Source organism: Elephantulus edwardii, unplaced genomic scaffold (assembly GCF_000299155.1).
Source record: "Elephantulus edwardii isolate Elephantulus edwardi_28Jun2011 unplaced genomic scaffold, EleEdw1.0 scaffold00005, whole genome shotgun sequence".
NCBI classification, from domain to species: domain Eukaryota; kingdom Metazoa; phylum Chordata; class Mammalia; order Macroscelidea; family Macroscelididae; genus Elephantulus; species Elephantulus edwardii.
This window is the reverse complement of record NW_006399755.1, coordinates 5,571,354-5,598,208: the sequence shown is the minus strand read 5'-3', so window position 1 is coordinate 5,598,208 and position 26,855 is coordinate 5,571,354. Positions and strand designations below refer to the sequence as shown.

At 35.3% G+C, this 26,855-nt stretch overlaps 1 protein-coding gene across 1 annotated transcript in view; it reads left to right on the top strand.

Annotated features, from left to right (window-relative positions):
• FAF1 (Fas (TNFRSF6) associated factor 1) overlaps nucleotides 1-26,855 on the top strand; it is a 548,275-nt gene that overhangs the window by 197,280 nt on the left and 324,140 nt on the right. The window contains exon 7 of the mRNA XM_006879662.1: nucleotides 5,312-5,417. Coding sequence (XP_006879724.1) covers nucleotides 5,312-5,417 — 106 coding nt within the window. The remainder of the gene's footprint in view (nucleotides 1-5,311; nucleotides 5,418-26,855) is intronic.

Sequence of the window (26,855 nt, the reverse complement as noted above, 5' to 3'; positions counted from 1 at the left end):
TAATTGAGTGTAAATTTTGTCCTTTGGTTTTCTTAATTCAGAAAACTTAGAGATGTTTTTTTCTTCTGTACTTTATCCATTAATTTATTTGGATTCTGCCATTAAAATGTATCCAGAACCTGGCAATTTCTCACCATATGCACTTTTACTAGCTTGGTCCAAACCACTATTCTTACCGATACTGGCCTCCTGTCTCTTTCACAGCCTCCATTTTACCCAACTGTAGCCCGAGCTTCGATAAATAGACTTTGATAAATGTCAATAATTAATAGAAAAGCTTCAGGCCTTTTGTTCATAGGGTCGCCCGACTCGAAGAACGTCAACAACAACAACAATAGCCAGAGCAGCCAAAATAATTTTATATAAAATTTATATTCATTCATTAGCTTCCTTCGTAATTACTATAAAAATCTAAATTCTTATTACAGTCTACAATGACCCACATGATCAGAGACCACTGTGACCTCTTACCAACTAGCTTCAGATGTCATGTCCTCAGAGGAGCTCTGCCAAACTATTCTATTGATAGTAATTCTCTTTACTTCACCCCTGTGCTACCTTTAGAAGGTTTTAATGCTGTTCTCTTTTTTTTCACAGCACATAGCATCTGTGAAATTAATTTTTCACTTAATTATTGTTTATCGTACTTAATATTATTAAAATTACTTAAATAGTGCTTATTTAAGAATACATGGATTAGGATTGTTTTGTTCACCATGGCATCCCCAGCAGTGATAGTAAATCAAGCACATATTAGATACTCAAGATCTATCTGTCTATATTGAGCTTCTCCAGCGGATCTTTCCTCAGATGTAATCAGTCTGATTCCTATGCACACCATCAAGTGAAATCCATGTGTATAGCCTTCATTTATGTTTCTTATAAAATGTCAGAACAGAACAAGGAAACACTGCATGGTTCAAAATTGGGAAGGATGTATGCCAGGGATGTGTCCTGTTTCCATACCTGTTTCCATACTTATTCAACCTATATGCAGAATAGATTATCCGGGAAGCTGGGCTATATGAGGAGTAGTCTGGGGAATTGGAGGAAGATTCATCAACAATCTGCATTATGCAGATGACACAACCCTGCTTGCTGAAACTGAGGAGGACCTGTAGAACTTGCTGCAGAGGGTCAAGGACTACAGCCTTGAATATGGATTGAGGCTCAATATCAAGAAAAGAAAAATTCTCACCACTTGGACAATTGACAGCATCAGGTGAAGAGGTTGAAATTGTTAATGGCTTTAGTTTGCTGTCTCCACAATCAACACTCTTGACACCAGCAGCCAGGAAATTAAAACACAAGTTACGATAGGAAAATTTGCTATTAGGGACCTCTCCAGAGTACTGAGGAGCAATGGTGTCACTCTAGAAACTAAGGTGTGCCTGATATAGGCCATGGTCTTTGCAATCACTTGCTATGTGTCAGTGTCCTCTAGGGAGGATAGAAGGAAAATCGATGCCTTTGAGCTGTGGTGTTGGAGAAGAGTATTGAATATACCATTTACTGCAAAGAAAACTAACAAGTTCTTCCTAGAAAGGAGATGCTGAAGCTTTATCTGACATAGTTTGGACATGTTGCAAGGAGGGAACAGTCCTTGGAGAAGGATGTCTTGCTTGGGAGGGTGGTGGGACAGTGCAAGAGGGTAAGACTCGCTATGAGGTGGATTGATACAGTGACTGGGGTAATTGGGGTGGGTGTGTCAGAGACAGTGAGGTTGACACAGGATAGAGCAGGGTTTAGGGCTGTTGTACACAGGGTTGCTATGAGTCGCAGGTGACTTGATGGCACTTAACAACAGTAGCATTCATTTTTCTAGGAATTAATTTGAAGAGGAAGGAGACACCAAATTAAAAAAAAAAACACTTCTTAAAAGCAAAAATGAAGTGTGAGGCATAGCACCCCCTGACCTCAAAACCTACTACAGAGTGGTAGTAACCAAAACAGCATGGTAATGTTACCATGACAGGCACATAGACCAATGGAACAGAATCGAGAACCTAGAAATTAACCCTTCTGTCTTATCTTTGATCAACTTGTAGTCCACCAGAAAATAATTCCTATCAAATGGAGAAATTATAACCTCTTCACCAAACTGGACTGCTACCTGCAGAAAGCTGAAATAGGAGCCACATCTCACACTGTACACAAAAATCAGCTCAAGGTGGAATCAAGCCAAAAACAATAAAGAGTATCAGAGACAACCTGGGACCAAGCTTAGAAGGCCTAGCCTATGGTATAAAGAGACTACCAAGTACAGCCATAAATGCATAGTCTGGCAAGGATACAATTGATGAATGAGACTTTGTAAAGGTAGTCTCTGTACTCATCAGAAACTTTTTCCAACAGAGTGAAAAGAAAGCCTACTGATTGGGAACAAACATTTGGCAGTAACATCTCAGACAAAGAGTCTCATAACAAGAATTTACAGAATACTTTTGGACCTCTAGAATAAAAAGACTGACAACTCAGTTACAAAATGGACAAAAGACATGGAAAGACTTTTCACAGAGGAAGACATTCAGATGTGCAACAGACACAAGAAGAAATGCTCACCATCAGTGACAATAAGAGAGATGCAAATAAAAACCACAATGAGATACTGTCTCACCCCAGTAGCAGTGAGAAAGTTTAGTAGGACAGCAAGCAATTTTTGAAGAGGGCGTGGAGAAGTGGAAACTCTCATACTCTGTTGGTGGGATTGTTAAATGGTGCCACCACTTTGGAAGACAGTTTGACGTTTTCTTAAAAAGTTGAACATAGAAACTCCATATTATCCAGCTGTTCCACTGCTAGGAATATACCCCAAGGAAACTAGAGCTAAGACACAAAGGAGATATGTACACCAATGTTCATTGCAGTTTTACTCACCATTGGAAGAACATGGAAACATCCCAAATATCCAACCACAACCAAATGGATTGAGAAACTTTGGTACATTTTGACAATGGAATGCAATGCAGCAGTCAAGAGCAACGATTCAGAGAAATACTACATAAGTTGTGCGAGGCTGGAGAACATTATGCTGAGTGAACTAACGCTATCTTGGAAGCACAAATACGGCATAAGACCATTATTGTAAAAAAACAGAAGAATAAGTAGGAAAACATGCATGAGAACTCAAGGTGGGGAGGGCTGAGGATGAGTAGGCATGAACCCAAAGAGTTGCACAGCTAGGTGGGTGGAGGAGGGGCAAGAAGGAAATAGGAAGTATCTGAGCGAAAAGACAGGGTAATGATGAGCAAGGACCAATGGTTATTAATTTTACAAACCAATGCATGAGAATGATTTTATGAAGCACAATGTGAATGAAGAATAGTGTGAAACATGTATACATACTTTTTGTAAGCAATCCAATTTAAAAAAAAAATAAAATTGGAGAACAAATACAAACCGAAAAAGTAACACATCTCCCTTCTACAAACCAAGCAAAAATCCCATGCCTTCTAAGGGATTAACTCTATAAGGTTTTTATTCTTCATATTTCATACTTTATGAACATTTATCTTAGCCCCCTCCCAACTGTCATAGAAGCCGTTCTTTCTCATTTATCATTTTATTCCACTTCACTACTTCTTCCAGTTTACCAAATGTACTTGTTAAGCCCTCATGTCTTACATGTTGTACTGATGACTGAAAAATCAGCTGTTCTATTCCACCAGTTGTTCTTGTTTCCTTCTGTAAAGAAAGATTCCTTCTGTAGAGATTTACAACCCCAGAAACTGGATGGTGGGTCACTTTGAGTTGCAATCCACCCCATAGCAGTGAGTTTGGGTTATCCCCTCTCTCCCTCCCCCTCCCCCCCTTCCCCCTTCCCTTCCTTTCCTCTTCCCCTTCAACCCACACCCTCTCCCTCTCCCACTTCCTTTAAACCCACACCCTCTCCTCCCTCTTCCTCTCCCCTTCATGGTCTCTGTCTCTCTCTCTCTGTGTGTGTGTGTGTGTGTGTGTGTGTGTGCGCGCGCGCGCGCGTGCGCACACTCCTGCATGTGTGTGAATTTTTTTTTATTTTAAATCTACCTATTTATCCCTAATGGTGCCTGAAGTTTTTAATGGATAAGAAGTGTAAATTCTAGTTGCTTTCTTTTATCACTTTGGGATAGTACAATGCATTGCATTAATATTAATAAATAAATGAAAAACAAAATCCTAAATCCTGTAGTAATTTTGCAGAAGGCAATGTGTGAAATATAGACATTAAGAAAGTGTATCATGGAAATGTATGGAGGTATTTATCTTTTTTATTATTAAGTATATTTCTAAGGTATAATAAATGACATTATTAAAACTTAATTTACTAGAACATAAAGTTCTTCCTCAAGAAACTTATATTGGAACCAAATTTTCTTTATTTTGATCAATAATATTTCATAGTGTTATTATTAAGTAATTTACATCTCTTGCCTTTGAATTAAGGGAAATAAATAGGGCACACGTTTGAGATAGTTTAACCTGCATAATTTTAATCTTTATGTTTTATGAATGTCTTCATATAGTTACTGATAGGCAAGGGGAAGTGAGAACTTTTTTTCCCCAAAAAGTATTTTTTAATGCCATGTTGTTATTATGTGACATCAAGTTACATGAGACTCATAGCTACCCTATGCACAGTAGCTCTGAAATCTGTCTTATCCTAAGCCACTCTCAGTCTCTGCCACACCTATGCCCATTGTGCCCCAGTCCAGTCAGTCTTATCAATCCATTTCATCTAGAGTTTGTACTGTCCTGCCACCCTTCCAAGCATGATGTTCCTCTCCAAGGATAATTAAAGTAGACAGTACATCTATTCAGATAGAGTACTGGTATATTTCTGTTTTCCTTTGTATTTTAACATTTTCATAAACAATCTATCTCCTTGAATATTGTAAGAAACCCTATTTTTGTCCTGAATAGCATTTATAAATTATAGTTGCATGTTTGTTTTCTTCAAAAATAGTTCACTTTCTTGGAATTGGGCCACTCTTTTAGTATACATTTTGATAGTCTAATTGGTTTTATTAGATGCTTTATTAATTTGACACTGTTGAAAGAAATAGTCAATAACAGTTTCTTTAAATTCTTATTTTTGTAAAATATTTAGAATTAACATCTGACAGCACCTTGGTAAAGAAAGAGTTAACAGGTTAGCTCCCCTTGGTGATTCTCAACATGCTCTCTTGCCTTTAGGAGTTGAAAAGATGATAACATTGGGTCCAGACATGCCTGTGTGGAGGTTAGGGTACTCCTGGGGTTTTTGCAGCTAGCTGTAAAGCATGCTAGAACTTGTTCATCTCTGAGTTCCTTGTTTTTCTTTCAACCCTTTCAGTGCCCTGCAGGAATCATTAAATCAAAACTTCATGCTGATCATCACCCACCGAGAAGTCCAGCGGGAGTACAACCTGAACTTCTCAGGAAGCAGTACCATTCAAGAGGTGAGTTATGTCTCACAGCTAAGGAATAAAGGTAGCTCATTATAGCTAATGTTGACCCTGTTAAAGAGGGCTTATCTGTTCTGGTTGGAAACTCTCTTTATGTTTCATTATTGGGCTCTTAATTTTAATTAACTGGAGCATCAGTGATTACTGTAGATAATCTAAATGGTGACCTAGAAAGATAGATGTTATAAATGGGAGCTCTTGATAATTCTGAAAATATCAACTTAAAACTCTATTAAAAATAACTCATTATTATGTAATGTATTTTATAGCAATTCTTCACAGTATTAGTTTATAATTTATTGACAAAGGATGCGTGTTGTAGAATATGTTTTATTTGAAAAGTTATTCTCAAATATATTTATAATCTGTATCCTACCTGTTTTCAAAAGGAATATGAAGTGGATTTTCCTAAGCAGCATAATCCCAACAGTAGACAATATTCATTTTTACAGATAAGATTCTGTTGGATACCATCATTTAACTCAATATTTGAGAAGAGTTTACTTACAGTGTCATTATTTTCTTCACTATGGCCAACCAGGGCCACTGTCTCATAAAAGAACTTCCCCCCAGGAGAGAAGAGGTATGTTCTTGGTATGCCTGTGGCCCCACCCACCTAAGAAGTCAGGTTTTTATATCCATGAGGAAAAAAAGAAGTGAAGATTTGTTTAGAAACATTGAAAATGATGACTGTCACATTATGTTGTAAATTATGAAGACAACAATAATTTATTAGATTTATTAAACAGAGAATTATTCTTTACCTTAGATTATTTTATTAATTCTGAGACCAGGTACCTTAGCATAATTATTGTCATGCTGAAAGAATAAACTGTTTTCATCTCTTTTCCAGGGATACATAAATTGTTTCTATATTTGCTTAACTGTTAATGGCTTATTTTTCTCATATATTTTCCATTAATTTCACTTCTTGAATAACATTCTGTTGACATAAATAGCTTTTATTGCCTCAAGTTATTTTCTCTTCATCAATTGAATAGTTTATTGTTAGATAATTAACATCTTTAAATCTTTCTTTGAAGCCACTTTGAGTGAGAGGTTTGCATTTACTTGATTTTTATGATATGAAAATCTGAGTTATATGCATATAATCAAAGAAGGAAAGTTAGTTTCATATTAACTTCAGTTTTATCAACAGAAACACTTATGAGACAAATTTCATGCTGTTGCCGATTTAAGTTTTCTAATCGAAGAGTAAGATAATACCTGATGGATAAATATTGGCTGCTGCTTTCTTTTATACTGAAAGTTTTATATATCAAACATTTTTCTAAAAAATTATATAATACTGGTTTGCTTACATTTTTGTTTCATACAATCATACCCATTAATTATATTTTATAAAATTAATCACCGTTGATCTATGCCCACGATGACCCTGCCTTTCTAGGTCCCCAGTTCCCTTTACTCTCTCCCCACCAAATTGGGCAACTCTGTGATCTCACCCCTTCCTGTCCTCACCCCTCTGATACCACCCCAATACCACTTTTGTCCTCATACATATTTTATTATTTATCCTTCTGATTTTGCAATAATGGTCACATCCCACCAAAAACAAAAAGACTGTTTCATTATTGTTCAATATTTTCATTATTATTCGATAATGAAACAGTCTTTTTGTTTTTGGTGGCAGGTATGTGTGTTTTTAACAGTGCCAGTTTCTGTAGTTTGAGTGTATTTCCACTTTCTTCCACAAGGGGGCAGAAAGGACTATTAAGTTGATAGTCTATAAATGCCATTCACTGCTTTCAAATTAGCTTCTCTTATATTAACAAAAAGGAGCATAATGGCCAAGTTATTGTTTGATTTACAGATAATTGGCATATTGCAGGGAGGAGACTTAATTTCACCCTTTTAAATTAAACAGGGAGATTTAAAAAGACATAAAATATTCATTAATGTTCGGTGATTATAAAGTAGTGGCATATATTTATTTTGCCTTTATTACTGTTTCGATGGGAAAATACTGCAAATATTTCCGAAATCGAGTTGGCCATACTGACAAGTTGATATGTTTAAGCAGTGTTAATGCAATCTGCTCACACCTGATATCCTATGCAGAATGATTCAAAATGACTACATCAATTATTAAAGAAATATTTCAGATTCTGCAAATGTGCTATTGTGTGCCACAGTTGGCTGAAACTGTTCTTCATGGCCTGCTATTTAGATCATCAGATATATTTTTAAACTTAAAGGATTGGAAAACAGTGAATGATTTTCATCGCCTTTTCTAAATATTATTTCTAAAAAATGTCCTAAAATATTTTTGTCAAGACAGATACTCTTTCATGGCAAGAGTTTGGTTATTTCTTTTTCTCTGCTTACTCTTCCCCTCCCCCTTTTTCTTATTTTTTTAGTTGATTTAAAAATTGCATTTTGTAATATAATTTGCTAAGAAAATGTAGTTTCCAGTATTAGTGATTTTTCTGGAGTAGATAGTTATGCATAGTCTTTTTTTATTCTGTACTACTTAGAACAAGGATGTAGATCACACTCACCAGGCTCTGAATCACACAGGCCTAATCCTACAATTTACCTCCTTAAACTTGTAGAATACATGGGGAGTTTCAGGAGGAAGACAAAGTGTTCCTATGTTGTAATCATAAAGTAACGTCCTACCCACCCCTTTTTTGTTGCAAAATTAAAGGTCACATTGATTGCACCAAGATAAAAGAGTAAAATCTTGAAGTGTTTCTGCGATTTTACCTTATAAATGTATTTTTATTATTAATATGCAGGTTTAATGATGTCATATATTTGAAAGTATACATTTATCTCTGTGAACAGTTTTAAGAATCTCTTTCTTGTCCTGCTTAATTATTTTAATAATAAATTCTAACCAATAAACTACACTGAGAAATGTGGAAAATGAAAAATAAAACCTTGATGATTTCTCTGTTATAGTGTAGTGTTTTATTTTTGTGTTACTAAAAAAACCCCTACACTACTAATTGTGGAATATTTTTAATTTTTCATAGTCTTTGCTTTTTCAAGAGAAAGCTCCCCAAAGAGAAGTTTATGTTAAATAATACAAGTGTTTAATAGTCATAAAATCATTATGATTTTAACATAGTATTGGACAAAAACACATTTAAATAGACCAATTCTTTAGAAAATAGAATAGCAATGCAGCTCGAAAGTCAAATAAACTCTTCATTGACCATATGTTCCTGCAACATAGTGGTGATAAACTCATAGTTGTACAAGTGTTTGTTCATTTTGCCTCTGTGGTCTCATGCCTCACGATGCATGACTTGTGTCCTTTGGGTGTTCTAGATTTTAATTTAAACTGCTGAGTTATTAAGGTTCTTTTTTAAAAAAAAATCTCTTTACAAATCTTCCTACTTAAATTCTCCTCCTTGAAGAGAAGGGAATGATAATATAAAGAGATCAGAATGGAGAGATTTGGAGACAGTCCTAAGAAAAGTCCCTCTTTTCCCATTATGGCAGAACAGCTTGTAAAAATATTATAACAGTAGCTTTGTGACAGTCTGCTTTCCACCTTTTTGAGTCCTTAATTAGCTGCTTGTCACACTTTAAAATAGTAAATTTCTTTGAATATTTAAACAAGCTTACTACCTTATTTTAATGAATTTTTTGTACTGAGAATTTAGATTGTATAAACATTCTCACAGGTTCTAGTCATTCCTAATACTACTATTTAAAATATGTGACTACAAATGCACTTGAGATTGGTTAAATAAAGGGGGGGGGAAGATTGATTTGCTTATTGTAAATCCTAAAAACAGGTGTGGAAGGGGATAAAGGCCTTGAAATCAAGCCAACTTTTCTTGGAAACTGATTCTTTGTTGTCCATCTTACTATTGCAAAAGCTTCTATTAGGCCAAATACACACTTTTATTTAAGAGTAGGTGTCATACAAGCTTAAGAAATACAGACATGACCCAGAATAACCATACTAAGAAACCTAAGTAATTTGGGTACTGAATCATGTAGAATGAGAAGCATAAGGAATAGCTATTGGAATAATTTTAGTCATCTTCAGATTTCTCTTAGTATTTCCAATGTTCCTACTAATGTTAATTTTATCTTTAATGAGAATGAAAGGTGAATATCTAAAACCTACAAAGATATGTATCTAACGTATAGCAGGAAAACTTTCCATTACTAATACCTGGTTGTACAAACATGAAGTGATTGTGAAGTAGAAAAAGCCAGTGGAATTTGAATTAACAGGAAGTGAACTAAATATATAAATCATAGCATCCTTAATCAGAATCTTGACTAAATAATTGTGAAAATTTGGACCTTCTGTCAGGTTTATATGTTGTGTCTAGCTTACTTGGCTAATGTGTATTTTGGCTTATTCTTTAATACCGATTACCAGTAACAGTGATTAAATATGTCATTTTTACAGATCAAACTAATGAGAAATTATTAGTAATGGATTTTGACTATAATTTCTTAATTTACATGCCCTTTCTATAAATGTTTAGGAGGTTTTAGTTGTTGTTTTTGTGAGTTATGTTTTTGCAAGTGTTCTCCCCCCACCCCCCATGATTTGGGGAGGGGTAGTAATTCCAGTATGGGAAAAATTGGAGGTGCTGGTACCAAACAGAAAGAAGACTAGAATAGCTGAGAAGATGCATATGCTAGAGGGTAAATTTAATTGTACTGTTATTTAATTAAAAGTGTAACTGGTTTGTTTTTACTGTAAGGGAAAAACATTGGCTAAATTAGAATGAATGAATTTTAATTAGCATGATCATGGTTTGATTTTTTTTGTTTTAAAACACAAATGACGTTTTAGCAAGAATGAAATATCATTTCCTAAGGATTGTGCAGTGAATGTGTAAAACTTTATTCATCTTTCAAAAAAGAAAATTATGAGTTTATGTCTTTTAAATAATACATGTATTGCTAATTTCGAGTTAACAGATTTATCGTAATGATACTGTTTCAAATAAAATGTTAGTGTAGTCATTGTAGAAATATTGAGATTCTCTGGGAATTGCCTTACGAAATAAGTTTCCTAAATTATCTCTTTAGGAAATAAGTTTAATATTTATAATGTAGCCATTTGAAACCAATACCCCCTCCCACCACACTCAGTGGCAATTCTTTTTCCAGCCTATGAAAGAATTTTTCTCCTGCATTTAAAAAAGCTAGAAACAATAAAATTTTGTTAAGAATCAGGGCAGCACTTTAGCCTTTTCTTACTTAAGATACCTGTATCCTAACATCTTAGCTGACCATGCTTAATAATTTGTGATTTTTATTTTGATAGTTTTGAAATCCTGGGTGAAAAGAAATTATGTTCAGTTATCAGAAAGTAATAAACATAAGACATTTTTATATGCAAGAAAAGGCAGAGAGTAAATAATTGCACTGGTGACCAATACTGTAATAATCCTGTTTTACAATATGCACTTGACAGGTTGTAATAGTGCTAATTGAAGAGACTAATTCACACTTGCTTCATTCTATTCAAAGGCAAAATCAGCAGCTTGTTTTGCTTTTGACCAGATGGTCCTCATGAACACCTACTGTGCACTTTAAGTGCTTTACTAGAATTACAAAGGCTGGGGGCTGTGTTCGACTCCAAATGATTTGAGAAGAGAGAGAGAGAAAGAGAGAAGGGGGAGAAACCCTCTGCTCAATGGATTTGGTGCAAGTAAATTAATTCTAGTGGACCCATTACACACTGAGCCCCCTTTTCAAAGCTCTGAGCCTCCTCGCTTGCTCTGTAGCAATGAGAAAGAGAAAGAGAAAGGCAGATTACTGCAAACAGAAATAAAAAAAAAGCGTATGAAAGGGAGAAAAGAGGCCTTGAAGCCTTTCATATCATTTGAGTTTTTCAAGTGCGTTATTTTTGGGGAGGGTGGGTATATGAAAAGCCAATTGGAGGTTTTTTTGTTTTAAAGTGAGCTATTTAAGCATCATGAATATAGGCGCAAGAGCAACAGTTGACTGAGTTTACTGTGGTGAAGCTTTGTGTCCCTGGATGAATCAAATTCATTATATTCAAGTCTTTGTGTTTTAACATGAATGTAGGGTTAGTTTCACAAGACTGTGTCTGTTTAGGATAATTATATTTTAATATTTTCCTTTCATAAAGTTATCACTGTAGATGTCCAAAATTTTAATCAAAGCAAATTTTGTACATTGACTTTGAAGCACTCTGACAGTTTAAAATTCAAAGGAGAGCTTTTTTAGTTTTCAAAAGAACAGAAAGGCGCATTCTAATGGCATTGAAGCAGAGATTATTATAACTAATTAGAAGTCACACATCTGTTAGCTTTTGGTTTGTGACTTACATATGTATTTTTTTAGTAAAATATGTACTTTAAAAACATATTGCTGTTATTGAGACCCAAAAGGATAAAATACACTTAAAAGAGAACCATTTATTTGAGCCCACTATTTTTTGCAAATTTCCATATGGTGCTATTACAATATGTGATGTATTAAATGTAAATTGAAATTGTTTAGTTAATAATAACCTTCAAAACAAAATATTTTCACGCAGTTTTATTAGCAAAATTTTGGTTATTAACCGAAGTTTTTACAGAACAGCATGGAAATAAAAGAGACTCTGGTTTCTGCAGTTTTATAGTTTTAAAAACTTGATTTTAAAGCAGTTAGCATATAAATACTGAAATTTGAAATGCTGACATTGTAAAAGAATTAGTTCTTATTCTAAACTATGTGAATTAAGACACAAGGGAGTAAATCTAGAAATAGATGTCGATGATTTTGTTAATTTTACATTTTCAAGTTTGTTTTGTTTTATGTGACATGTTATTGTTTGGCAAATATGATTGATACCATTGTTAAAGTTCTTTTTAAATATAGCTGTTAGAAAAGAATACAAGTAAATCATACCAGCAATGTGTAAGTTAATAGGAAGTAAATATTTCATAGTTTTTTCCATATATTTAATCTAGCTTTTAAATGAATATGTAGAATTTATATTTAGAGACATAAAGCATTGATACTTTACCTGGCATATGTTTCAGACAGCATACAAAAGTGCAAAAAGCAACTATAAAAATAGTTAAGATTTTGTTTCTTTTAATCAATGAGAGTTTCATGCCTTTTTGATATTAAAATAAAACTGTATTCATTCCTATTACTGTGAACATTACTTTGGGATTTCATTGAAATGTCTGTTGTAGACTGGGTTTTGGTAAGAATCCTCAAATCTTCAACCAACAAAGCATCTCATGAAATTTATATGCAGTAAGGTGTTAATGAATTGATATCCTTGGGGACAGAAAGCCTTTATGAAAAAATTTGCATGTTGAAGAAAAACTTACTGTATTTTTCCCTCCAAGATACTATTTGAAAGAAAAGGTAAGGCTGCTAGATTATTTTTCTTATAGGGACAATAAAGAAACATCTTCAAAACATTAACCGCAGTTAATAGAAGTAGATTGATTAAGACCATATGGTCATATACCTACTTAAACAGAGCAGGTCTTTGGTTTCACTGGCACAGAGGTTGGAGACTTTGACCTCCTGAAAAAAAAGTTTGTTTCTGTATTAAAATACTAGACCCTAAAATCCTGAATAGAGATAAAGTTTGTTCCTGTGAGGTAAAGTTTGGGAAAGACTACAGTTCTTCATAGATCACAGTATTATTATATTACTATATTATTTAAGCTGAGAAAATAATAGTAATAAATAATACCCTCCTCATTCATCCTTTTCAGAAATCCTCTCCCCATGTGGAAAGCAAGGATAAAATCAAAGGGTGAATAAGTAATTGTTAAGTGCTCAGAAATATTAGCTAAGCAATATACTAAGTTTATTAAGACCAGGAAGTAAAAATATCATTTACATGCTTATCTTTATAAAACAAAGTAACTTGGCCATAACTACCCCAAACATCTGTTTGTGCTAATTTTTTCTTTGTCTGCTATGTCTTGTGTATCATCTTCATGCTATCAAACCATAGTTGGTAGATGATTTACTATGGTAAATACACTTTAAAAATACATTATGTTGCTTCTTTTAGGAATACGTTTTCTAAGCATTAGCCTCAATTTATTTCTCATTATTTTTTAAACCCCTCCCTTTTTTATAAAGAAAAGTGGGGAAAGAGTTTAAAAGCTCATAGTAAACATTTTCTATAAATAACAAAATGTATTCATTGCTTTGTGGTCATTTCGTGACCAGACAGTAGAGTGCTGGATTGTTTTAAGGTTTTTACAGCTGCAAGGCAAAAGCATCTGCTCATTGCAAAGCCGGCATTGTTTAATTTTGACACTGACTTTTCCATGCGTCTTGTACCAAGCACTGGATTAGATGCCACTAAGATGAAATTTGTTTTAAGTTGCTCCCAAAGTGCAGCTGTCATCATATATGGCCTTGTAGCTTAACCAAAGCAGACAGACATAGGATCAATCAGAATCTTTGTACAGGGTCACTTTACTAGGTTAGGAAGGCTCAGAGGAGGAATGTTAATGATATTATTTACTAGGAATAACTGCAAAATTAGTTTCTGGGCTTATTTAGTGTATGTAGAGGAACCATTTCACTTTTCCCCATCCCCTGAAAGCGACAGAATTATTATTACATATTTAGCCTTTAAAGTGGATTATAATGGTCAAGTATTAGAGTGCCTCTGAGGACATTAGACAAGGATTGGTCAGTTTATTGGTCACTATAGTAGTAATTGACTGAAAATAAACCCCATACTAAGGTGACTCTACCAAATTCTTGAAAAGTGGACATTTTTAATAGAATGATAATTTTTCTTTAATGTTTCAAGTCAATGAAAAATGAAAGCGCACCTCACTTCCCGGGTTTCCTGAAATTGTGTGAATTTCTACCCAGCTGGTCCAAATTGATTGATACAGGGCCAAATATTTGTCTGCCTACATTTCAAAGTCTATAATTTGCTAATGAATTGTGGTAATAATCTTTCATCATACATGAAAGATTTAGCCAAACAATTTGTTAAGTATGTATTTTGATCATAATATTTTTGGACTTACACCAAGCTTTACATCTATTTTACTGCTAATGCAAGGGGATGGAGAAAGGGCGGTAGGGGGGAGGAATAACACTAAACATGGACACTTGATGAAAAAGGATGAAGGAAACGAGGAAGAAGGTACTTTGGAAAATAATAATGCTGTGAATGACAGTGTAAAGAAAATTAGATTTCAGAATAGAATAGAATAGAATAGACTAGAATAGAATAGAATTTCTTAAATGTCAACAGAATTTTCTTTTGCATTGTCCTGAAGTATGGTACCCATATGGTTGAAGACAAGGAAACAGGGTTTAGTGGAATTTTTTCCCCTTTCTGGCCATGGTTATTCCAGATAATGATTTATGGAATAATTTCTGGAAACATCGTAGCACAAAAGTTTAATTTTAAAGTAGGAATAATTGATGGCATAAGAATAAACATTAATGTTGGTATTTATTTTAAAAAGATCATTCTAAATGATCTAAAAAAGAACATTCAAGAAATAAATGTGAGTTGACCTGATATAGGAGAGATAAGAGGAAACAACTCCTTAAACTTTTGAAATGACCGGAAACACTTCAACAAACAAAAGATGGTAGAATGGAAATTTAAGCTTATATATGTAGGAGGAAATTTGGCATTAATAAACTATTTTAGGGAAAAGACATAGGGATATTTTAGGATTTCCCTATGCTGTAAGAAGAAAATAAGAATTTACAACATTTATTCAAATTAGAAGTCTCTGTCTTCTATATGTATTGATTATTAGATTAGGGTGCCATGATTTCCTGTTTGACAGACATAATTTGAATTTTATTTTCATTTTGTGTTAGGGGAGATTATTACATAATTATATAATGAAATTTTGTGTACCTAGCCTTTAAAATCAGGTTCATATAAGTTCCTCATTAAGAAAATTTTATGGTGGTTTTTTTTTTTTTGGCCTGTGAAAATTTTGTTTTAAAGAGAATATTATTTTGTGAAAGAGACACACTGTAGCTTTTATTTTAAAGATGGTAAATATAGACAACTCTAGAATTTTTACATATCTCCTGAGTTTTTTTTAATATATAATTTTCCCATTTTCAGTGCATTGTATCTACTTGCATAATTCTCTTCTAAAGCTAAGGCTGTTTTAAATATTAGTACTGCAGATGACTTTTTTTAAAAAAAATTATACTATTTTATTTACAGAATTCGAATACATTGTTTTCAAGAACAGATTCTTTCAATTTCCCTCACACACCCCCCCCCCCATCAAATTGTACAACTCCATGATTAATCCCCTCTTCCCCTGCATATCTTCAGCCCTCTGCTTCCACCTTCCCACCTTTCTTGGATTCTCTTAATCATTAAACTAGTTAGGAGAGTTAAAGATCGTTATGTCTAACTTTATCCCAGATAAGTTGAAAATTTGATTTATACATTAACTTTCTCTGTTTCTTTTAATCTATTTACAGACAGTTAAATTCTTTATCCGTGTAATAAAAGTATATTATCATCACATTATGATAGTTGTTGTTGTTATTTGCTGTCGAGTCGTTTGTGACTCATGCACAACAGCCCTAAACCCTGCTCTATCCTGTGCCAATCACACTGCCTCCAACACACCCATCCCGATTTCCCCAGTCACCGAATCAGTCCACCTCATAGAGGGTCTTCCCCTCCTGCACTGTCCCTCCACCCTACCAAGCATGATGTCCTCTCCAAGGACCGGTCCTTCCTTACAACATGTCCAAAGTATGTCAGACGAAGCCCCAGAATCCTTGCCTCCAAGGAGTTGCTTGGTTTAATCCTCTCCAGGATGAATCTGTTTGTTTTCTTGGCAGTCCGTGGTACATTCAATACTCTTCTCCAGCACCACAGCTCAAAGGCATCAATTCTCCTTCTGTCCTCTCTAGTCATTGTCCAACTCTCTGAGGCATAACAAGTGATTGCAAAGACCATGGCTTGTATCAGGCGCACTTTAGTCTCTAGAGAGACACCGTTGCTCTTGAGTACAGTAAATATGAAGCTAGAGACCTTTCTCTCCCCCCCCCCCGCCCATTTCCTTTGTCTGGTGACCTAGTGGTTAAGGAGTTGCACTGCCATCTAAAAGGCAGACAGTTCAAATCCACTAGCTATTTATGTTCTCAGGGAACCCATTGAAGGGTCAATTATTGGTCATTTCTAACTGATCTTCACTGAGTTGAGTTGAGGTAGTTGAACAGCATTATAGAAGAGAGTCCATAGTCTTGTTGAAAGAAAGTATTAAAATTATATTTAAATAAAATTGTGAGATTATTAGCAAAATTTCCAGTCTTAACACTTTGAATTTCAAAAACATGTATTAGAATTAGACTATATTTAATTGAAAATAAACTTTTAGCTTTGCTTTTAGTCCTTTTTGTGTTCTGTTACTCTGTTGTCAAAGGTGCCATATATTTTAACATATTTGACTTTGTTGTTGTTATGTGCCATCGAGTCGCTTGTGACTCATAGTGACCCTATGTACAGCAACCCTAAACACTGCTCTATCCTGTGCCAATCGCACCACCTCTGACACACCCATCCCGATGACCCCAGTCACTGGATCAGTCTACCTCATAGAGGGGTCTTCCCCTCTTACACTGTCCCTCCACCCTCCCAAGCACGATGTCCCTCTCCAAGGACCTGTCCCTCTTTACAACATGTCCAAAGTATGTCAGACGAAGCCCTAGAATCCATGCCTCCAAAGAGCAGCCTGGTTTAACCCTTTCCAGGATGAATCTGTTTGTTTTCTTGGCAATCCAGGGTACATTCAATATTCTTCTCTAGCACCACAGCTCAAAGGCATCAATTCTCCTTCTATCCTCCCTAGTCATTGTCCAACTCTCTGATGCATAACAAGTGATTGGAAAGACCATAGCCTGTATCAGACGCACCTTAGTCTCCAGACTATTTGACTTTGTATAATTAAAATGTGAAATAGTTTCTCTTACATGTATTCCTTTAAAAAAATATTAAATATTAGGTAAGCATCATTTAATTGTACCCTTATCTTTCACATTAGAAATAAGAGAACTTTAGAAAGATGCTGTTTTCTTGCAGGTAGAATTTTTTATTGATGATAATGAATATGAAGATGCATCACTTTTGTTTCATTTTTTTCTCAGATACATCACTTAGGTTGGACTTTGGTGTTATAGAAATGCAGTGTTGTAATTAGTGTGTTATTTCCTATTGGTATAATTGTAAAGTTTGATTACAAGAATGGCACTACCTTAGTTAATCCTTTCATTTGTAGTTGCAACTTCAAATGCTAGAACTGGAGTTTTTTTGTAATATATTTAGTTCCTATAGTAATCATCTTAATGATTAGTGCTTTGACATACTTATATGTCATAAATTCAAATAGTAGTTAGTGTCTTAAAAACAATTATATATGTCATACTGGCTGTTGCTTTAAAATTCTCCTAGATTTCAGGAACTGACTTATATAGCCTGTGCTGTTGGGTTTTGAATAACTATGACCAGTGTTTATCCTGTGAAGGGGAGAAAATTGATTTGTTGAAACTGCCAAAAGTAATTTGAAGCTAGATGTAATGAGCCAGTTGGATATTCAATCTCAGTAATCTGTGGTTATTCAAGTTACATGCCTTTCCTTAGCTTCACTGTTCCCTTTGCACATGTGGCAGGCATAGGGTTTACCATTTTCAGTGATCGGTTGATGTGTTTATTTGCCTTTTTTTATTATGAAAACTTTAAAAGGGAATTAATAAAGTGACCACATTCTTGGTTTTATTACTCTATGTATCATTGTATTTGCCAGAGTTTTTATATGCCATCAAGTTGAAACTGACCCAAAGCTGACCTCCAGTGGGTTTTCAGAGGCAGTCAGTTTTGCATGGGATGAGATTGCCCATCTTTGTCCTACAAAGCAGCTAGTGGATTTAAACCAGTGCCTTTGGGTTGACAGTGCAGCTCTTTAACACTAGGCCAGCGGAGCTTTGACAGAGTAGATGTGCTAAAGAATGATGTTTAAGAACAATCTATTAAACATTGAGGTTAATTGTAACCAAAGACATTTGCAGAAATAAGGTATCTCTGAATATTTTAAGCAGTAATGTTGACATAACCTAGACTTTCTCTAAGGAATTACCCTGAGAGGATCCTTCTGGTTTTACTATATAAATTCTTAGTTATTTGTTAAAATGATGCTGAGATAAGGTACTTAGAGGGAGAAAGGTGTAAAATAATACTTCTAATTTAAAATAGAGTATAGCATTCATAATTGCTAACCTCTGCCAGATAATTTCTTGGTACTTTCCTTCTAAATGAGGATTTATATGATTTTTTTATATGTGATTTCCAAATGTAATGATGTAATGGTACAGATTTTGGGAAGTTAGTTTTTGTAATAGTGGAAAGATCACTGCATTATGTTATAGGGAAGTTGAGTTCTATTTTTCCTTCTGCCATTAACAAGCTACATGAATAATCCTGAGTAGCTTGCTTTTTACTCTTTTGGTTTGATTTTTTTTTCTAATGCAGAACTGGCACAACCCACAGTTTTTGCTAGCAAAAATATTAAATGTCTTGGAACTTTAAAATAGATGTTGAATGTCTGTGTTCCATTACACTTAATGTAGTCCATGGTGCCTGAAAACCAAGTCATTTACCGTCAAGTTGTCTGACTCCTGGCAGCCCATGTGTGTCAGAGTAGAGCTGTGTTGAATATGTGTTGAATATTTTCCGTAGTTCTCACCTTTAGTAACCACATGTCAAGGCCTGTCTTTTGATACTTACGAATGAACATGAAGTTCCATCCTTTCAGTTAGTAGCCTAGAATAGCTTCATACACTAGCTCTCCCAAAACCAAACCCACTGCCATTCAGTTGATTTCTACTCATGTCAACCTTCCATCAGGCTTCTGAAGCGCTCTTTTGAGATGACACTTGCCTCATCTTTCTCCCACAGAGTGACTGAGATTCATCAATTAGCTAGCTTGTAGTACAGTGCTTGGTGGTGGTGTTAGATTGGTACTGTCTAGTTGCATAAAACTCATAGCAGCCCTATGAACAATAGAACCTTTCACTAGCCTGCCCTATTCTCATGACCTCTGCCATGTTCATTATTACAATCACTGTGTCACTGCATTTTGTTGAGGGTCTACTTCTCTTTCACAGCCTCAGGTGTCTTTCAGAGAAAGGCCACTCTTGACAACACGCTTACAGCATGTGAGACCAGATTTCTCCATCTTTCCCTCTAAAGCACTCTAGTTGCTCTTCCCCCAAGACAGATTTCTTCTTTTGGTGTTTTAAGAGATATTAAGTCCTTTTCACCAGGATCACAATCTGAGGTTACCTTTATTTATTGTTTATAAACAAGTATTTTTCTTCAGCCATCCTTATTCATTGTTTAGCTTTCAGATGTGTAAGAAACAATTGAAAATATCAAGGTTTGAATCAGGTACAACTTAATCTTTAAATGGATGTGGTTGCTCTTTAACACTTTGGAGAGGTCCTTGGCAGCAGATTTTTCCTATATAACACATCTTTTGATGTCTTGACTTTTGCTACCCTGGTTGTTGAATGTGAATCCAAGTAAAATGAAGTTGTTCAAAATGTCAGTCTTCTCTCCATTTATTGTAATATTGTCGATTGCTCCTGGTATTGTAGTCCTTATCATAGTGCACTACTAACTCAAAGGTGGCACCTCTCTGGTGATATGAATCTCACAGCTGAAGAGGAGGAGTGGTTATTATTATTGTTGTTAAGTGCTGTTGAGTACAACTCATAGCAACCCTATGAAAAACAGATCTGTACTCTGATCTGTGCTGTGCCTCCCTCACAATCTCGGACACATTGAGCCTATTGCTGCAGTTACTGTGTCAGTTGACCTGGTTGAAAATCATCCTCTTCTCCATTGTCCCTCCACTTTTCCAAGCGTGATGTCCCTCTTCAAAGAACAGCTTCTTTTAGCAACATGCCCAAAATGTGTGGGACGAAGCTTTATCATCTTTTTCTCCGAAGAATGCTCTGACTGTACCTTCAAACTTTTCTGTTCATTCCTTTTGAATTCCATGGGACATTCAGTACCCTTCTCCAACACCTATGTGATTTAGAGCCTCTGAAAACCCACGAGAGGGTCAAGTGTGAATCAATTCTGATTCAGAGACAAGGAGTTGAGAATATTTTATTAACTATTCTTTATCTGAATCATCTATGAAGAAAAAGAGGAGGGTGGATATGATTTAAAAGAATTTTTCAAGCTCTAAAATTCAGTGTTTGTATGAATTTAGAATTCTCAAGTGTTTTTCCACCATTGATTTGAATGAATTTCTCTGTTAAATGTCCTGTTGTTGTTAATGTGCTGTCAGTCACTTGCAACTTACAGGGACCCTATGTACAGTAGCCCTGAAACCTGCTCTATCCTGGGCCAACTTTACTGTCTACGACACACCTATACCCATTACCCACTCACTGAATAAGTCCATCTCATCGAGAGTCTTCCTCTCCTGCATTGTTCCTCCACTCTCCCAAGCATGATGTCCCTCTCCAAGGACTGACCCCACCTTGCAACATGTCCAAAATATGTCAGATGCAGTTTCAGAATCCTTGCTTATAAGCCTGGTTTCACCCTCTCCACAACAAACCTATTTGTTGTCCTAGCATTCTATGACATATTCAACAGTCTTCTTCAGCACCATAGCTTAAAAGTATCAATTCTCTTTCTATAATCCTTAGTCATTGTCCAGTTCTCTGATGCATACCAAGCAGTTGTGAAGACTGGCCTGGATGAGGCGCACCTTAGTCTCTAGATTGACATCATTGTTCTTCAGTACTCTGGTGAAGTCCCTGACAGCAGACTTTCCCAGTGCAATTTATCTCTTGATTACCTGGCTGCTGGTACCAAGAGTGTTGATTGTGGAGCCAAGCAAACTAAAGCTGTCAACCATCTCAGTCTCTTCACCATCTGTCGTAATGCTGTCAGTCAGCCCAGTGCAGTGAATCTTTGTTTTCTTGATGTTGATTTTCAATCCCTATTGAAGGCTGCAATCTATGACCTTCTACAGCAAGTGCTTTAGACCCTTCTCAGGTTTAGCAAGCAGGCTTGTGTCATCTGCGTAATGCAGGTTGTTGATGAGTCTTCCTTCAATCCTGATGCCACATTAATACTCATACAGCCCGGGCTCCATGATGATCTGTTCTGCATATAGCTTGACAAGGTGCAGAGACAGGATGCATCCTGCAGAAGGTCAGCTTGCTGGCACATAACAACGAAAATAGTTTATAAAGGAACTCTGGTTGCTCAGTGGTAAGGAATAAAACTGCCAAACCAAAGACAGGTGATTAGAAACCATGAGCTGTTTCTCAGGAGAAAAATAGGCAGTCTCCTCCTCTGCAGTGTACCACATCAGAAAACCTGCTGGAGGGTCACCTGTGAGTTGATTGAAACTTGATGTGCACAGCAACAGTAACAGCAGTCTACAAAGAAGTCCTACATTGCCCTTTGGATTGTTTAAAATATCAGCAGTTCAAACCTGATAATCATTCTTTGGTGAGAAAGATGGGCAAGCTCCTATAATAGTTATGAATATAAATTAACTTAGTGAGCCTCTCCACCATATTTCTTTTTAAGGAGGGTGGTTGAGCTCTTTGGAATGAAACTTTCTAATGAGTCTATATGTCTTTTTAAAAAAAATAGAAATTAACTCAGTGGCAGTGAGGGAGTTTTTGTTGGGTGATAGTCTACAATCAAGTTCATGGTTCACTCTACCCCATAGTCTGCATTTTAGTGACTTCATAATTCCCACACTCACTCTCCTTTAATGCCACTACATCAACTTTTGTAAAATTAATATAATGGTAGTATTACTTGCCAGTAGCTCTTTAGTTCATTGTGGAAATAAAAGTGAGCTAATATAGGTTAACACAGAATTATTAACTCCAAAAAAATTAGTCAATATTCGGTTTTCCATGTATTTTTTTTATCAAATGAGAGTACTTGCTTGTCTTTGAATATGCATTACTATTTTTGAAGATATTATAGTTCCTTCAGTTCTTCTCCCTTGACTTCATCACACTACTCAGAGACCCATATTTATTTTAAGAAGATAGATCCTTTAGGAAACTTTCCTGATATTCTCTCTACAAAACTGTAACATTTCCTTATTTCCCCCATAGAGTGATACTGTATCTCGTACTTCATTTATGTAGTGAACTTAGTCTGTCTTATAATTTATGTGTTCTCCAAGGAGGGGGGAACTTTGTCTTACTTTTATTTCCTTCCCAGAACTTGACAGATTGATATAAAACTAACTAAAGAATAAGAAATATTGTTGAAATTAATTTAATTCATTAAATTTGTATAACCTGAAGCACTTTCATAGCTATCTCTTATAGCACTTATTGGTGTTAACTTGTAAACATTTGATTGAAGTTATTATTTATATAGTACTGAGATTAATATCTATCTGTATAAAAGAACCAGTTGTTAAATATTCAGGAATTTTGTGAATACAGTAAATAGTTTAGAACTTGAAAATGGTCATAGTGAGAGTATTTATACCACAGAAATTGGTAAACTTCAAAGTTCTTTGGTTTGATGAGCCAGTTTACTAGCATTAGCACTGGTTATATGTCTCCAACCCCTATTAGACTGTGAGTTAAAATTCATCTCAACCTCAGTGTCTGGCCTGTGATGAATACTTTTTTAAAATTAATAAATAAAGGATTGAATATATCCACTACATATCTTGTCTGTGGCCTGACCCCTGCTGGCAGGGATGGTATTTCAGAATCCAGTGTATTTTTTAAGTCTTATGTTTTAAATGGCCCATTTTCATGGACTGGAGTTTTCTTTCAGGTTCAGTAGGAAAAAACCCCCTTACCAAAACAAAATCCAAACTACAACTGCCTTGGAAATCAAGGCTATTAAGCACGCATGTTTCAATAGCACAGTAAGGATGACTTTTTGCCCATTATCACCTTGTTAAGATATTCCTGCTATGCAGCTTTCAATTTCCAGGTTGAGAGCCAGTAGGGTGAACAATCTTAAATTAGCAGAAAGACTTCCTATCACTTTGTAAGAGGTAACTAACTTCTTAATTCTTCTAGTAATCAATAGTATAAGTACTGAAGGGGGGAAATGTTGTGTTCTAAGAACATAAAATAATCTGTGAAAAATTACTGTGTTAAAATAATTTCTTTAAGCTTGTTAGTTTTATCAAAAGTGCGTTTATGTAAAATGATGTTTAAAAATAATACTATTAAGAGTCATTTGTATTTTCTTGTTTTATTAAAATATCATATCCTCCAAAACCTCTGAAGTATTTATGATAAAAGAATACTTTTTTCCTCTGAGTATCTCAAATGACTTCTACTGCCATCTAAACTTGAATCTATTTTCAATTATTTTTAAATTTTAAGAAACACTATGTTAAAGTTTTAACATTAAATGTCAGAAGAGTAAAATTAGCTCCTTTCTGAAGTTATCAGAAAGTTTTATTGTCTGTAAGCCATGTTTATTATTACTTAGAGTAGCTGAAATCCATTTAGAAAAATTGTGCTTTGTCATTATGAATTAAATCTGTATCAGAGTCTTTGTTGTAACTTAGAAAGAGCTAATAATTTACTAACATATTTTCTTTTTCATTCTACTCTTATTTTACACAACAGATAAATATTTTGTTGATAAGATACAGACAGAAATTGACGTTAGACAAGAGGCATATTTGTTTGTTTTATTGAAAGTGTGAAAATTTCAAACAGTTCTAATTAGGTGCAAGTGCACTCTTATCTCCAAAGGTACATGTTTTAGTATCAGCTATGCAGTTGCACATTAAAATTCTCTGCTGTATGGGATTTATGAACCAATGACAGAGTTACTAAAGATATTTGATTCAAGAATAATAATGGAGTGCAGACATTTTAATAAAATATTGCCTGTTCTATGGGAAAATATCCATGATACAAAGTAATGAAAACCGAGCCCCGTGTTGGTTAAACCTGGATAGTCTGCTAGGATGTGTTTTCAAGTGTGTATACATAAGGAGAATATTCCTAAATGATTGATTCAGTGACTGGGATAATTGGGATGGGAGTGTCAGAGACAGTGCGATTGGCACAGGATAGCGCAGAGTTTAGGGCTATTGTACATAGGGTCGTTATGAATCGCAAGCGACTCTACGGCACATAAAAACAACAACAACATAGTGAGTTCTATGACTAACCCAAAATTTTTACCTCCTGGCCTTTCTAATCGCCCAGGAGATCTACTCTTGTGCAATTTAAAGAAACTTGAAAACCTATTGGAGGGTCAGCTTTGAGTCAGTTCTATTTTGATAGTAATGAGTTTGAGTTTTGTAATAAGCATTTACAATTTTTAAATAGTAAATACATTTTTCTCCTGACCGAATTAAAGTGAATTAACCAGAAAATTTGATAGAAACTAAAAAACAACAACTAAGAAAATATTGCCTTTCCTTGGTTATTTTAGAAAATAAGGAAAATTGTGTGTGTGTGTGTGTTTGTGTGTGTGTGTGTGTGAGAGAGAGAGAGAGAGAGAGAGAGAAAGAGAGAGAGAGAGATCTATAAAAACAACTGGAACAGCACATCAACAGAGAACTGCTGGAAGTGCAGGCTGGATTTTGAAGAGATAGTGGCACTAGGGTTATTATAGCTAATGTCAGATGGATTTTGGCTGAAAGCAGAGAGTACCAGAGGAATGTGTGTCTGTGTTTCATTGACTATGCAAAGGCATTTTTATGGTGCATCACAACAAACTATGGCTGAGTGAGAAGAATAGGAATCCAGAACACTTGATTGTGCTCATGTGAAACCTATACTTGGACCAGGAAGCAGTTGTCATAACAGAGCAAGGAAACACTGCATGATTCAAAATTGGGAAGGGCTGCATCAAGGATGTGTCCTATTTCCATATCTTTTCAATCTATATGCAAAACATTATTAGGAAGTCTGGACTCTATGAGAACAAGTGTTACTTTAGGATTGGAGGTAGATTTTTCAATAATCTCTGTTATACAGATGATACAACCGTTTGCTGAAAGTGAGGAGGACCTGAAGAACTTGCTGTCAAGGGTCAAGGACTGCAGCCTTCAGTATGGATTGAAGCTCAACATCAAGAAAACAAAGATTCAAAAAAAAAAAAAAAAGAAAACAAAGATTCTCACCACTGGGCCAATTAGCAGTATCATAATAGATGGTGAAGAGATTGAAATTGTTGGCATCTTCAGTTTGCCTGTCTCTAAAATCAACACTCTTGGTACCAGCAGCCAGAAAATTAAAAGACAAATTGTATTGGAAAAGTTGGCTGTCAGAGACCTTTGCAAAGTACTGAAGAGCAACGACGTCAGTCTAGAGACTTAAGGTGTGCCTGGTACAGGCCATGGTCTTTGCAATTACTTGCTATGCATCAGAAAGCTAGACAATGACTAGAGATTATAGAAAGAGAATTGATACCTTTGAGCTATGGTGCTGGTGAAAATTATTGAATATACCATGGACTACTAGGAGAACAAGCAAATTCATCCTTGAGAGGGTGAAGCGAGGCTGCTCATTGGAGGCAAGGATTCTGAAGCTTCATGTGACACACTTTGGACATGTTGCAAAGCGGGAACAGTCCTTGGAGAGGAACATCATACTTGGGAGGGTGGAGGGACAGTGCAGGAGAGGAAGAACCTTGATGAGGTGGATTGATTCAGTGACTAGGGTAATGGGGATAGATGTGTCAGAGACAATAAGATTTGCAAAGGATAGAACAGCATTTAGGGCTCTTGTACATAGGGTCACTGTGAGTCACAGGCGACTTGATGACACACAACAATATATAAATAGTTTATAGAGCAAATGCTCAGATTATCATATAGAATATTTTACTAGTGATGCTGCATATAATTGGTTCACTAAATTCCTCCCCTAGATATGCTAACTCTGATTATGGGGAAATCTTTATTTTAGCTTGTACTTCTTTGAAGAATGGTAACAGCTCACAAAATTAACAATGATATGTCAGAGATTTTTGTCAGGAGGACTCCTTCATTTAGTAGTTGTTTTGACCCAATAATCTCATAAATCACTTTTACCTCAAGTTCATAGATTCTCTGATGGAGTACCAAAGTTCCATTTTTATTGTTGTTGTTGATTGACATTGAGTTGAGCACAACTCATAGCAACCCCATGAACAAAAGACCCAAGGCTTTCTATAGCTATCGTTTATCAAAGTTCATAGTTTACAGAGGCATGCTGTTTAGGAAGTAGATGCCACTCCATCCAAGTGTTCCATAGCAACCTGATAAAATGTTATAAAGTCTATTTGAAAGTATAGTATTAAACCATGTTGTTGTTGTTGTTATGTGCCGTTGAGTCGCTTGCGGCTCATGGCGACCCTATGTACAATAGCCCTAAACTCCCCTCTGTCCTGTGCCAATCTCACTGTCTCTGACATTCCCATTCCAATTATCCCAGTCACCGAATCAATCC